This window comes from Aphelocoma coerulescens, chromosome 7 (genome assembly GCF_041296385.1).
Source record: "Aphelocoma coerulescens isolate FSJ_1873_10779 chromosome 7, UR_Acoe_1.0, whole genome shotgun sequence".
Taxonomy (NCBI): domain Eukaryota; kingdom Metazoa; phylum Chordata; class Aves; order Passeriformes; family Corvidae; genus Aphelocoma; species Aphelocoma coerulescens.
This window is the reverse complement of record NC_091021.1, coordinates 11543130-11558452: the sequence shown is the minus strand read 5'-3', so window position 1 is coordinate 11558452 and position 15323 is coordinate 11543130. Positions and strand designations below refer to the sequence as shown.

At 43.2% G+C, this 15323-nt stretch overlaps 1 protein-coding gene across 10 annotated transcripts in view; it reads left to right on the top strand.

Annotated features, from left to right (window-relative positions):
* Positions 1–14571, top strand: part of SATB2 (SATB homeobox 2) — a 130213-nt gene extending 115642 nt beyond the window's left edge. For all 10 annotated transcript variants that reach the window (XM_069022098.1, XM_069022097.1, XM_069022099.1 and 7 more), the window contains one exon: positions 11481–14571. In XM_069022098.1, the coding sequence (XP_068878199.1) occupies positions 11481–11936 (456 nt within the window). In that variant the 3' untranslated portion in view covers positions 11937–14571. The remainder of the gene's footprint in view (positions 1–11480) is intronic.
* The last annotated feature ends 752 nt before the right edge of the window (positions 14572–15323 follow it).

The following is a 15323-nucleotide window of genomic DNA, read 5'->3' as shown; positions in this document are numbered from 1 at the left end:
TCTGTACCAGAGCAAGTTTAATTTACATTTCATGCAGTCAGGACACGTTGTTTTGTCTCAAGATCTTGCAGTGATTGTGTCTTTTAGCCACTTACCATGCATTCAGACTGTGGTTTGCTGGAAGGAGTATTATCACTTTTAATCTCTAATTTTTCCCTGGTTTTGATTCATTTCTGTGGTTCTCTTTGTCCCTCTGCGTCAAACAAACAGCTTATGCCTTTTTAATGGCCTGATTAGCACCAGGGAAGCACTGCTGACTTGGGGTAATGTTATTTGTGGTGTTCCCTTGTTTAAATGAGAGGAGGAGTAAGAATGCTGCGTTGCTATGTTTGGGATCCATTAAAGTCCAGTCTGGACCCCTGCCTGAAGCAGGTTGTAAATCTTTTGGCTTCATGAATGCATGTTGGAAAGGTGAGGGGGAATGGTTTTGAGATGATGCCCCCTTTTTGGGAAGATTCAAGGATAAGAGCGATTTGGAATAATTTCTGGAGAGAATGGAACAAAACCATGGCGAGACAGAACAGAACCAGTGAAGAAATCCCAAGGTATGTGTGTGACCCTGGGGCCATCAACTGCAACACTCACACTTTGCTCCCAGGTGTCTCTGCCGAGAATATATTTGAAAGTACTTTCTGGTTTTATCAGACTTACTGGCCAAGCTGCTAATCAGTGTTACATTGACCAGAGGACTCCCACATGCAATAAAAATCATAACCTTTATTGGATTTTGAGATAGAAAAAATTCACATCCATCTCCTTTTATAAACTGCATTACATTTTGTACTTTCAGAGCTCCCATCAGTACAACCCTTTGTAAATATGATGGTGAAGAATGTAGGTGGGTAGATAGATGGCTATGAGTTGCTGTTCCTTGGGTGGTACAGCCTAGAGCTATAGAACGGCTTGAGCTTAGTTAAAGGGGTTGCTGACATTTCTGAAATACTGAAAGAAACAAATATGTCGGTCCTTTCTAAATTATTATTTTCAGTTCAAATAATAAAAAAAAGGTTTGTGGCAGTTTAGAACAACAAGCAACATAATGCTTTGAAGGAAAATAGGAAGAACTTGAAGAGCAAAAGTTGTTCTGAATAAAAGCAACCAGAATATGCTGTTTCATGGAAAATGCCTAAACAACTGCTTGAACTTTGTCAGAATATTCACCCCTCTGCTGCCCCAGGCAAACAGCTTGGCAAAGTAGACTTCATTTAGTCAATAGTTTGATGTCACTTAGTCGACATTTTGACCGAAAGATTTTTGACTGAAAAATGCCACACAATCCTAACCTTATTGAAGCAGAGAGTGGTGTTTTGCATTTCTAGCAAAAGCCTGGGGCTCCTTGCACACAGACCTACAAGCTGCAGGCTTATGTTAAATGTGAGCTTTACCCCTGTGATTATGTGTGTGTGGCCAGCTGTGGACAAAGCAGTCCATGGAGCTCCCCACAGCAGCCAGGAGCAAAGCTGGATGGATCCCAGGGCCATAACAATGTCATCTTCTGCTTTGTCCTAATACTGCCTCTCTGGCCTTACATTAAACTGTTTTGTTAAAAATGAACAAAAAAATGTGAGTATAAACTGCACGTGCTGTTGACTTTCCGTAAAGTCATTTTCTACCAGCATCCAAAGTCTGTAAAATGGGTACAGGTCAGAGTAGTGAGACATGGAGCTCAACAGTATGGGAGTGAGATGCCCGTGTAGCGTCCTCTGTCTTCTGCAGGTGCCCACCTTTTCTAGAACTTAATCAGGAAGACAAAGGATTTCAGATCTAATTCTCTGAGGCATCCTATCTTCAGTGACCTAATCTGTGCAGGAGACTGTACTTTGGTCATTTGATTTTTATTTACCCAGTTTCAAGCTAAGGGTATAATAAAGCACATTATGCCAGTTGCGTGTGTGGTAATACTGGATATTTTGCTTTCACCATGGTAGTTGATTATAATGCACTTTTTAAGACTTGCTTTCTAAAAAAAGGAATATTTATACTTTTATGTGTTTGATTCACACAGTATAGTTTGCACAAGTCCTGTTATTAAGTGCATTGGTGGTTACATCTCAAAAGCCAAAAAACATGCTGAGTAGTGTTTTATCAGCACAAATCTGCTATTTTCTCTAACCATAACAGTCAGGTTCTCCTGACTTCTAATTGCTCCCATTGTAAAAATTAGCAGTAGAGTTGGGTATTCTTGAAACCCCAAATAGCCATCTGTAAGGACCTAAAACAGTTTGATGGGACAAATAATTACCCCCCCACCAGAATCCAGCATCTAATCCAAACATATCCTTCCTGAAATAATGCAGTGCCTACTCCTGGTCTGAGTAACTGGAAAACAGCATGATTATAGTGGCGCCATTCGTGCCACCATAGTTAGGGGTTTAGAGCTTGACCTTAAGCACGGCTCTAGGTTGGGGCTTGTCAGGGAAGATCTTGCTCACACTGCCTGCAAATACTCTTCTGATTTTCAAAAGAAAAGGAGAACATGTGTAGTGTTAATTAAACAAGAAAGCATAGAGGACACCCAAAGTGTTTTGTCTGCAGAAAACTAAACCAAAACCCTTTTTGTTGCCCCCTTAGTTCCTGTGGCATTCTGCCAGCTCCTCATCCTGATCATGATTATCAGGGTTGAGATGGGGAAACGCAGAACTGACCCAAAATCTTTGGCAGACCCTCCCTTCAGCCACAAGCAAGCTCAGGCTCTATTTGGAAACAGCTAAGCAGAGCTCTGCACACCATAGCACCCCAGAGAGCCTTGCTAGGGCTGTGAGAGAAGGCACACGAGAGACAAGTCAGAGGCCCACAAAGCTCATGGTCTTGTTTTGGAGGTGAGTGTCAACTGGAAGGTTTGTGGCCCTCAAGGTGCACACAGATGTTGAAAGTCCCACTTGAGGGGACTCCACTTAGCATCACCATGCAGAAGGGTAGTGTTGATGAGGCTGTTGCTGTTGCTTTTTGCCTTGTGGAGGAGGCTGCCTTGCTACCACAGGTTACAGGCAAGAGAGGCTTGCATGGCTTCTCCAAGGCTGGCAGAGTCCTGCCTGCCTGCCAGGGGTGCAGCAAACTGGCCCCCATGCCAGCTGTGCTGGCTGTGCCCCATCCCCAGACAATGGAGCCATCCATCACCGATGCCTTCAGGAGAGAGTCTGCAGCGAGGTTGTGCAACACTTCCTGACCGCATCGGCCGCTCTGTCAGCAGCACCCTGGCTTGTGCCAGCAGCAGCCGGAATGGATCCGGCCGGTTGCATGTGGACACAGGAGGTACGTGCCGGCTCCACCTGCAGGCTGTGCAGGAGCTGCTGACAACTCTCCCAGGCTGCAGCCAGGTATTAGAGAAAGAGATACCCAGCGCTGGTCACAGCTACTCTGCAGTGAGCCTAAGGGTCTGGCTTAAACCAGCCCAAGATGGGAAATTCAGAGCTAATACATGAATGTTCATCAGCATGAGCTCATTTGTGCTGCCCCATAAAATCAGCCAGTTCTCAGGCACTTGCACAGCAATGAAAGTTGTGCCTGTGCTTTTGTGGGAAGAGTTGAGTTAGCATTCGAGGGAGAGCAGTTACCCCAGGAAACACCGGGACACTGTTCTGCATTGTCAGAGTTTTCTGATTTATTTTTTTAACATTATACAGACAAAATAGTGGCTATTGTGTAGGCACGTGCTGTCTATTAACAGAGATCAGGAAAGGGAAATAAACCACGCATTACTGAAGAATAAGATCATGATTGTGGTCAAGTGGTGGCAGAAGTTTTTTTTCTCTTTGTCAAGCTGATTTGTAAACATTCTTCAAACAACTGTGCAGACAGCAGTGCCACAGCTTCTTGAAAGGAAAGCAAAGACAAGGAAAGATTCTTCTACACAGATGTTTTACAGTAACCTCTTAGACCTGTCCCAAAGTTATCTGGTCATCTGAAGTTGTCATTGCGAGCTATGCTGCACATGTGGCCTCTTAGCAGTGCAGTGTAATCAGGCTGTAATTTATATTTTATTTCCAGTGATGATAGCACTTAAAAATGTTTTGTGGTGGATTTGCTCTTTGATGCATGGTAAGCTCCTGTTAGCATTAATGGAAGCAGTATGTGCTGGGGAGGGGGAGAGACACCTTCCCCCTGCCTTCAAGTCAAGATTAATTGTGTTTTGCTTATGCTTAGCACTTTGTGTGGGATACCAAAAGCAATGTACAACTGAAAATTTCGTTGTTTTTTTGTTTGTTTGTTTGTTTTTTAATTCCTGTTGTCTTTTTTGTCACCTTTTTGACCATTTTTGATAGTTTGGTCCTGGAGAATTGCAGGATGGGGCTGCTGTTTCAGAGGCTGGGTGTTCAGTGTCTTGCCATGCTTTCAAATCCCTGCCTATTTCCTGCCCTTGAGCAAGGCAACCACCGTAAAGCAAAGGGAAGCATGTGGCGAGTGTGCTCCAAAGATGTTGAAATGAATCACTTCAGCCAGCTTGCATTCCAGCCTGGAAACCAAACTTGCCTTTGACTTTGGGTTCCCTGTGGAACTCCTTTCTCTCCTCAAGAGTTCTCTCTAAGTCCCTTTTTGTATATCTCAGAGTGTGACTTGTACCTCAGAGCTGATAGATTTAGGACAGGGTTTGTCTGATCCAGTATTCTGGCTCCAGTGGTGATCAGGGGTGGATGAAGGGTGATAGGAAAGGCCTGAATATTTGGGGGATTTTTTTATTGTGTGACTGCTTTGTCTTTGCAGACAAAATGAATGGGACCCAGGGCTGCAGGCTTACGAGGTGGTGTAGCCACCAGTTCTGGTTGGCTGGTTTCGTCTGGCTTTCATGAGATGGGGTACTTCATATCACAGACAAGTATTGTAATTATCTTTAATAAGGGTGTTTACTTTGTGAAGCAATTACTAAGCTGCACTGGAAAATGCACAGGATGTGTGGCCAGCAGTTGAGCTACAAAATTAAAAGAAGCTCAGACTGAAGTTAGATGAAAGTGAACATATTTATCCGTGTCAGACTTCCTACCATTTTGCACGCTCATATTGATTTCTTTTGACACGGTCTTCTTTTATTGAGTACCATATATTTTTTTAAATCCCTTACCGATAACAGTACCTGCTAAGGGCAATTGTAAAAGGAAACTAAAGTATATTAAACCTGCCTGGAGTCAAAATGTAATCTAACACCTGTAGTCTGCAATTTGTCATCACTTCATAGATACTTTTTCTTTTTTAATAACAGTTTTGGATTTCCCTGAGTTTTGACCTTAGGATACCGTATAATCCAAGAAAAGCAAGGAAACTAAACCACGGTCTTTAACACAGCTTTATGGTGTCAAGGTGTGAAATCACTCTGAGAATGAGTCCAAAGAAAATACTTCCTTTGGTGCTGCAACTAGTGCTGCAGTGTTTACCCAAATGAATGTATTTTTGCAAGGGAAGAAAAAAAGAGTAGTCTAAGAACCACATTTTTAATAGGAAAGAAGTGAACACAGGTGCAAATTGTAACTTCTGCTACAGTTTCTTGTACGGACATTCCTAGAAACCTGTAAAGAGTCTTGGCACAGTGACTGTGTGTAATTAATGTTCTTATCCCTGGGAGCCCTGGCCTGGGAGGCTGTCATGGTGTGAGCCTGGTTATGGCAGCTGCTGCCTCTCTTCTCTCCTTGCACATTTCTATATGTGAAGAGAGACCAGGGCTAGGGAGTGTAAGGCTCTTTATTTGAACAGATAATCTCCGGCAGATTATTCCTGTAAACTCTGCTAAGAGGGACAGTGCCTCCTTCTTGGTAAAAGATTTTGTTGCAACAGAAGGGAGTTTGTCTCTTCAGTCAACTCTTACCAGGATAGCTAGGCACTGCCAGGGGGCTCTCAGCTTACAGAGGTGAGGTGCTGCTCAGTAAAATGCAGCTGAACACCTTGTTTAGGCCTCTCCTCATCCCTGCCTTTGACTTCAGCTGGCCATGGGGAAAGGAGCTTTTCCAGTGGCTTGCTGACAGGAGGTGTGTGGTGAATTGTTTTTGCATGGAGTCAAACTGGTGGCAACTCCTGCTGATGAGCCTTGAACGCTTCCAAGGGCAGTAATAGATGGCTGGTGTTAGATGTACCAAATGAAGGTTCTGGACTTGTGCTTTATAGTATGTGTCTGTTCTCTCTGGCTTTTCTTTTGGAGTCCTTAAGCAGGCTAAAATCTTGCTGTCTTTGGCATGGAAGTCCTTGATACAGTGTTATGGCTGGCTGTGAGAACAATGTAAATACGAAGAAAAGCTGAAAGGTTTGACTCCTTCCCACCACTGAGAATAGATTCACAGAATTATCTGGTTTGGAAAAGACCTGTAAGATCATCGAGTCCAACCATTAACCCACCAATGCCAAGTCCACCCCTAAATCATGTCTCATATGTGTAGATGTGGCACTTAATTTAAGTACCTCTAGGGGCAGTGACTCCACCACTTCCCTGGGTAGCCTGTTCCAATGTTTTACAACTCTTTCAGTGAAGAAGTCTTTTCTAATACCCAATTTAAACCTCCTCTGGCAAAGAGAAGGCCAATCCATTCAACTTTGCTTCTTGTGGATTTGGGTTATGAAAATTGATATTGACCACCACATGCCATCAAGGTACCTGTCAGCGCTCACACTGTCTGTGCACAGACGAAGGTGGTGTCTGTTCAGCAAGGGCAGTCTCTGTTGAAAATGCACAGTCTTTCAAGAATGTAACATTTTTGGTGCCTCTCTTAGCAAGGGGCACCTCATTATCTCAGCAAATCCCAGCGGAAGGGAGCTCACATGACTGAACCTCTCTGCAAAGGGATGGGCAGGACCACACTAGGAAACAAAAGAGCTTGAGGTTTTCACATAGAAATGCAGTTCCTGATTCCAGTGTGCTGCAAAGGCTGTCCAGGCAATGGAGGGTGACATGTCACAGAGCCAGTGTTGTCAGCTGGTGTCTCACTGCTGGTGGTGCCTGGGGGTGTGTGTGTTCCCCACTCGAGCATCCTGCTTGGCTCCCTTAGCCACTCACCAATGTCACGTGTGTAGCTCTAGCTAGAAAGTGGGTGGAAATGGAAATAAACACCAGTGGCATAGTGAATCCAGCCAAAATTAAATACAGTACAGGCACAGACTGTGATTACATGATGTTCATCTTTCAGCTTGGGTTCGCTCACCTCTCTCTTTTCTGTGGCAACACCAAAGTCAGGTTTCTCCTGTGGGAGCACCCGGAGACGTGGGGAGTGGATAAGTGTAAAACAGTGCAACAGTCCCTTCCCCTGATAATTCTTGGCTTTGGATTTTAGATAGACCACAAACCCTTAGCTTATTACAAATAATCCTGATCACTCCCATAATGATACACTACATTATATACTCCCCTAAATTTAATCATTCAGTATCTCACTTCCTTCCCTGTAGGCATGTACTATTATATTTTACACATGGCTTACAGCTGCTTTTCATTGTGGCCTTCAAATCATATTTCAGTACAGTGCGATCTAAGACCAGTCACTTAATCATTTAAAGTCAACTTCCATCACAGTCATTTTCTTGCAAGTTTTCTACCAGGGCTCTTGAATTTATTTCAAAAAGATAAGTTTTTCTGTGAGGAGAAAGTCTACCTGATTGAACCTTCATGAAGCAGCATCTTCCAGAGATGCTCTGTTTTCAAATGTTGAAAGGCAGCCATGTCTATAGAGTTTAAAAATTAAATCTCTTCAAGGAATGGAAAGAGTAAGTCCTCTGGGCATGGAAGGAAATCTGTATCTTCACATTTGATTTGAAAGTAGATGAGAAGTCAGGAAGGGGAAGGAAAGTCAGCTCCAGATGGTGCTGGCTGTGAAGGAGGAGGAGGCTGCCCCACCTGTGGCTGGGGAGCAGTGGGAAAGGGCATGGGGGATGGAGAAGGGGGTGGAGAAGGGGGGGCATGGGGCACCTGTGCCACAAAGTGCACCTTTCCGAGCCCAGCACCAGCTTTCCTGGGAACAGGAGAGCTGAGCGTGGCCATTGTTGTTGTCCCTTATCTCAGACCCATCATATCCGCAGTGCTTTGTGCTAGGTCCGGCCACCACGGAGGGTTCACCTGCGCTGGGAGATGCGCTGCACCCTATACACAGAAGATCAGTGAGGTTTCCTTCTTGGCAGTGCAGAGGCAGAGCAGCACTGACCCAAACCCCAAAGCTATATGGCAGGGTGTGCACAGCAGTGAGTGAAGCTGCTGGAAATTTTACCTGCAGATGTAGGAGCCTAATAATGACCCAAGATCTGAAAATCTGGAACTCCAAATATGGGCCATTTCCTCTGTGAGGCTGTGGCATGCAGAGCCAGATATGAAGTAAACCAATCACTCAGATTGAACAGCATGCTCGTCAATCAAATGCAGTTTAAAGCAAATATTTAACATACAGGTAATTTAGATTTCATATTGTACCGTGTGCTCAGCAGTTGATCTGGTTTGCATTGAAAAGCATGCTCTTTTGTGCTAAATAGCTTGTACTGTCAGAAGGAATTGCAAAACTGACCACAGCCCAGATCTGAAGGACATTCTGTGCATTTATCCATCTGTCTGTATATGGCTAAAGTTCTGTTGCTGACAAATAAGTTCAGTGTGGCTGAAGTCCTTTGTTAATCCCACTGGCAAACCAGAGGAAACCCCCAGAAGTTAGTAAAATAATGAGATTTGTCTGTTAGAAGAGCAGCTTTAGTTTTTTTCATTACCTAGCATAACAGGAGATGAAATAAAATGCAACTTTTTTCTAGTATTTTACACTGATAACCCCCAGGTTTTGCATTTTCTCTTCTGGAGAAGGTGGAGAGGTCACTCTGGAAAAGGAAGGGTTAATTGAAATTATTCTTTCTCTCCTGCTCTCAGCCCTCTCTTTGGTTGATTGCTTTATAGATGCTGTAGGCATCTCTTCATCTCCTTCAAATTAAACATTTTACTGCTGCTGATCCCGTATTGTTGGATTTTTTTCATCATTATATTTGATTGGAAGTCTTGTAACATTTTTCAAGCTGGATCATTTCTCATGCTATTTGTCAACTGAAAAGGGAAAAAAAAGCCCCCTTCCAACTCCAACAAGAATGAACTAAGTAATTCGCACCCTTTCTGGATGTGTTTCTATCTCTGTTAGCTGCTACTTGAATCCAGCTTCTGATTAGCAATGCTACTTGCGGCTTTTTGTGTGACGCTGTCTGTAAGTTCCCTGGCAGTTTATTTGTGGTGTTAAATCCTTTTGATTTTGGCTGCTCTGGGCCTTACTTTGTCAGGTGACAGGACCAGAAGCCACAACGGGGGAGATTAGGTAGGGTCTGTGTGACAAATTTATGGGGCTTGGTCCCTGGCTAGAATCAGCGATCCTGGCTCTGCTGCTTTCAGTGCTCCCTGCTGACGTAGGTACAGATCCCACCCTCATCTGTAACCCTCTATTTGGAAACGTCAGCCCTTCTCTTTGAAAGCAATCCATGGACAAAAAAGAAATCCTCAAAGAGCAGCTGAGCGATTCCATTCATTGGAACATTATGCTCTTTTATTACAAGAGATGTAATAAAACATAAACCAGAGTATCTGTCATTTCCATCTGAGCTCCCCCTTTTCCCCCGCTCCCTGGTTAGCCATTTCTGTGGAACCCTCAGTATTTACGTGCTTGGGAGGAAAATGTACGTATTGGCACCGAAACAAGTTCGCAGTGTTTCTGTCCAGCAGCGGCTCTTGCCCGCGGTGTGGCAAGCCCTGTGCTGGCACCTGCTCTTGGCTGTCCCTGTGGAGCTGCTCCTTGGTGGGGTGTTCCTGCCACTGTCCCGGCACGGCTGTGCCCGTGGGGAGAGCGGGCAGCGCTGCCGGCGGCAGGATGTGCAGCTGTGTCCCTGCACTGCCGGCCCTCACTCACACCCCGCTGCTCACGGAGGCACCGGGACGTGGTGCCGGGTCCTGCTTCTGTGCGCGGGGAGCTGCAGCCCCGCGGCCAGCAGAGCCCTGGCCAGGTGCAGCCGGGCCACTGTCACAGCATCCCCGGCGGGCTCAGCTCCTCGGCCACGCTGTGGTGGGCAGTGCCTGGGGACTGCGATCTGCTTCCCAAAAGCTGGGACTGGAGATCGCTGACGTTACAAATTGTTATGGCAGGAACGTTTGATGAAGGAAATGAGGAAAGGGCTCTTCGGCACAGAGCCTTTTTATTTATTTGCATAACAGGCTGATATTCCACAGCGGGCTTCCCTCTTGCGGTAATAACTTGACTAGTGTAGCATTTTACGGGGGGCTCGGTATGTGTGTAAAATTCAGTGCAAGTTCTCAGCACATTTCCATTATTTATCCTTGGGTCTTTTTTTCCTTCAGAGAGCTTTAATGTAGGGTTGATTCTCTGGATATTACAGTTTGCAACAAAGACGTTTTCTTCTTGGTTAAAGAGCCAGAATTCCCTCTTACTTGTGGAAGAAAATAGTTATCCATATTGATTTTGTTAGCTTTGAGTGTCAAGCTCTAATAATTATTTCCCTGCATCTGAAGAAACCTCTGGGCAAATCCAGCACTCAATCCTGTAGGGGATTTTTTCCACTAATCTCTCTTGTATAGATTTGGTTTTAAAGAAAGCATATGGAGCTCCTCTGTGTTTGGAACAATTCAGAGCAGGTATTTTTTCCCCTGGAATAAGGGCTGCACGAGGCCCTTTCTTAGTCATTTTAAGTGGCTGTTAGGAAGATTAAGAGCTACATATGCTTTCTTTAAACTTGCCGAAAAGGAGATACTGTGGGTGAAAATCTGTTACAAGACTGCAAAGTGTGCTTGCCCAGAGGGTTTCTCAGAATGGAGGGCTATAATTATTTGAACTCAGAACTCCTCAACTAGTGAAATTACTGCAGATGTAATACAGAGAAATCTGTTCAGGAGACACATTAAAGCCACCTATGCGAAGCAACTGAATTGACAATGCTGTCTCTCTTAAGGGAAAGGGAAGAGAAATCTTAGCAAATCTCTGCACTTCTATTATTTTTTTTCTTACAAAAAGTAGCTGTGATAGATTTTTAATGCAAAATCATTATTCATAAAGTAGCACCTGACAATCCAGCATGTGCCTAGGGCTTTGTGGTACTTGACATCTTGAAGAAATGGTCAAAGTGCCTAGCCTGAAAAGATGAGAGGAAACAAGAGTGGGGAGAAGAGGAGCAAAGCAGGAGAATGACTTTTCTGAGATGGGGCAAGTGGCCAATCATCATGACCATGAGACTGTAATACCTTTTGACTTAATTTTTATTTTGGCTATTTTATATTTCTTTTTATTACTTGCATTTTTTATTTCTCATTTTATTTTGTGGGTTTACATTTATTTTATAACGTTTGCCTTTGATATCACTTTCTCCCTTCAGTCTGTAGTTACTGGTGTAGCTGTCTTACAGGTGAGAAAGGTAGTGGACATGTATATTAATTGTACTTTTCTTGACCAAACCAAAGTGGGTCCTGTATACAGACCTGTACAAGTGCCCTTATGTCAAGCACCGAGGGGTCAGCATGTGAAGTGTGTGTCTGTTTGATCTTATAGGTGCTGCACAGACAGCAGTCCCAGCCTGCCAAGGAGAATTCCCCACCTAGAGAAGAGGCTCCTCCTCCACCTGCTGAGGACAGTTGTGCCAAAAAGCCAAGATCCCGTACCAAGATCTCCTTGGAAGCTCTAGGTATCCTTCAAAGCTTTATTCATGATGTGGGTCTCTACCCTGATCAGGAAGCCATCCACACCCTCTCTGCTCAGCTGGATCTCCCCAAGCACACCATCATCAAATTCTTCCAGAACCAACGTTACCACGTAAAGCACCACGGGAAGCTAAAAGAGCACTTGGGAACAGTGGTTGACGTGGCAGAGTACAAGGATGAGGAGCTGCTGACGGAGTCGGAGGAGAACGACAGTGAGGAAGGCTCTGAGGAAATGTATAAAGTAGAGGCAGAGGAGGAGAACCCCGACAAAAGCAAGGCGGCTCCAGCAGACATCGACCAGAGATAATGTGAGATAGGAGTGCAGAAAGCAATACATTGATCCAAGGATTTTCTGGTTTTATTTTTGATTTTTTTCCTCGTTTTAACTTTTGTTTGTTTGTTTCCGTTGCGCATGATCCATGTGCAAACCGAATGAATTCAGCATTGCCCGATCAGACATCGCCTTGACACAGACACTCGAGTGTTACACTTCCTGCATTTGACTGAAGCAATCGTTGTAGTCACATAGGATTATGCCGTCATCAATCTTGCACTTATGAAAGGGACAGCTAGCAAGTAAATTGGAAGAAAAAGTCCTATGAAATCAGTGAAGGGAAATTTACAACTTTGTGTGTGTATATATATATTTACATAAAATATATATATATTAAATTGCATGGGACGGAACTTTACAACCTGAAAGTATAGACTGTGAAATGAGTTCTTTAAAGATGAGACTTGTTTATGTATTAAAACCACTTCAAAATGAGTTGCTTTGGCTTTTTGATAAACTGCCGCCTGCTCTCAGGGTGTGGTGACTATTTTTGAATTCCTATTTATTTTCTATGTTTATCCCTGATTTTTTTTTTTCATTATTATATGGCTTCCTATCTGGCAACTTGATGGGTAATTTTTGAGGTATTTAAAGACGTAAATCAACACTGCCAAAAAAAGAAAAGAGGAAAAAAAGAGAGAAAATGGAAAAACAAATCAGGGCACCTTAAAAAGAAAACCTAGTAAGTTAAAAGTACTTTGAACACAATGCACACTTAAAAGGATACAGCATGTTCCACTCTCCAGATAGTCCTTTCCGTAGTGAACAGATGAGTTTTCATGGGATTCAGAATGACTAAAACTGAAATTCAGTGCGTAGAAGACTTGTCCATTAACGAGGTCTTTATAGAAAGAGAAAAAAGATAAATGTGTTGAGATTTGATGTATGGAATTCATACTATCAACCACATTTTACTGTGGATTTTATTTACCTGTTCTTTGTTTCAGATCTTAAAATTTAAAAGCTTCCTTCTTGTTGTTGCTTTTTGTTTATACTGAAGTGAAACACACACGCGCACACACAGACACACACGCACACGTGTAAAGTTACATTGCGACACAAAATGCCACAATCCCAAGAATCCTGTCCAGGTGAATCGCTGACAGACCGAGGGCTTGCGCTGGTGACTTCCCGCTCGCCCTCCTCGTAGCCTCCCCCGTGTTTCTGTTGTGCTGGGCTTCCTCGTGTCCCGCCTTCCGTGCCAGTGCAATGCAGTGTTTTCAGCCGCAGGTCCCCGCTCCCTGTGGGGCCCAGGCGCTGCACTCCCAGCCAGGCCCTGCACTCCCACCCCTCCTGGGCGAAGGCTCCGCAGCACCCAGGTAGCAGCTACGTTACATAAAGCAGAGCCAATCCCGAGTGACTCTTCGATGGCCTGAGCACTAAAGCTGCAATAGCATCCACCCGCTCTGAGGCACCCTGTCGAGAGAGACGCCAAGTAGCATTCACTTTTCACTTCTGTGCAATGATTTCCGAGACAAAGACCTCACCTTGCAGCTGGATTGATTTCAGACACCTGTAAACTGCAGCCGTAATGGTACCAACAAGGCTTCTGGCTTTTTTCTTCCTTTTTTCACATGGGCTTTTCATGTAATCTTGACAAAGACCTCATGCAATATCACTTTGAAAGTTACTTTCTGTTTACTACACCAGGCAATGTAATATAACTGTTAATACTATTTATATATTTGAAAGGTATAAAAGGTAGGAGTTAAAAACGAAAAACAAACCTCTACGTGTAGATATTTACTCAGAACAGACAATATACAGGGAGAAGACGTTGCAATACAAGCTAATTCTAGCTGCTCAGTAACCTCTGGAGTTTTTATGAGATTTTTTCAGAGCTAATGTTTGAAACATGAGTATCTCTGCATAAATTTCATATCCCTTTGCAAAATTATGGTGGGTTGCTTACTTAATGCCCCTTTTGCTCTTCATCCTTTAGTTCTGTAGTGTGCTGCAGCTTTACTCAGAATTTTGATGGTTGCTGCTTTATGTTTCTCTCAGAGCTGCGCTTTCAAAACTGTCTTCTTATCCTGTAGCTGAAATCACTCCGTACATTTGAAAGGAAACTGAATTTTGCCAAGCTATGTAAGTTGTTCATCTGATGATGGCATCAACATTTGGTATCTTTTACACTTCAACCAAAAATTTTATTAGGTATTTTTTCAATGCTGAGTCTTGCCTTTTTATTTTTAATTTCACTGCCAATTTTGCAGTGGTTCTAAGTGAATCTGTGGGCATTTTAGCCTGTGGTCTTGCCAGAACTTTGCGAATTACAATGCATATATGTCTATTTATTCAATATCCATCATATAATATCTATTTGGAGAAAGAAACTTTTCTTGTAGTGCCTCTTAACAAAGCACAATTTTCCGCCTTTTTTGTGAAATAAAAAATAAAAAAAACAAATTGTGTTTTATTGCGGTATCAACAATGTGAATAAGGATTAACATATTGTAAATGTTCATTTTTCCATGTAAATCAACTTTATCTTCGTTATCACTAAGTGATAATTAATTTTTAACTTATGTGCATTGTTAGGCTGTTAGAATTTTTTGGTTGTTGAAATAAAACGCATTCAATAAATATGACTTAATTTGTCAAGTAATTTACTGGGCTTTTTTCTTTTCTCCTGAGCTCAAGTGGAACAAGGTGTGCAAGACAGAGGGGGCGTATTTGCCTGTTGAAAAAAGGTTTGATCGGTGTTGTTGGGTCTTGAAAACCTGCACAAGGCCCCTGGAGCTGGCACAGGTGACAAATCTGTATCACCAGGACTAACCTGTTGTGTTAGTGGCTTTCTGTGCACATGTAGGTGCATGCACAGGATGTTTCTGGTGGGATCAGGAGGAGGATGGGGGTGCCTTCAGCCTGCTGGAGAATATGCTCAAAACACTCACATAAAGATCCACTTCCAGTCTGCTGTCTTCTTCTGCTGGTAGATTTTTTCTGTTTATAATTAAAAAGCCACAAATGACTGCGTGTCAGGAAACTTTTGGAGCACACATGTCCATGGTTAATGGACATAATAAAAGGCTTTATTATATTTATAGCAGGGCATCCTACTGAGTGTGTAGAGGAATGCCGGAAGGATTGATGTATCTGAGAAATGTGTGAAATGTTTTTGGGAAGAATACAGATAAATGGAAAAAACTGCTCAAAATTCTTAAGCTAACAAAGTGGTAAGTGCCTGGATTCAATCCTAGCAGACAAATCATATACTGCACGTCAGACTTGAGTTGTCTAGGAATTGAGGTAGAGCAATTTTTAAAAGCATTTATTACTTTTCCTATAGTTCCAATACAATAGTTCTTCCCTTTTTGGTGGCTTATTTATATCCTATAAAAAACATCTATGTGCTCT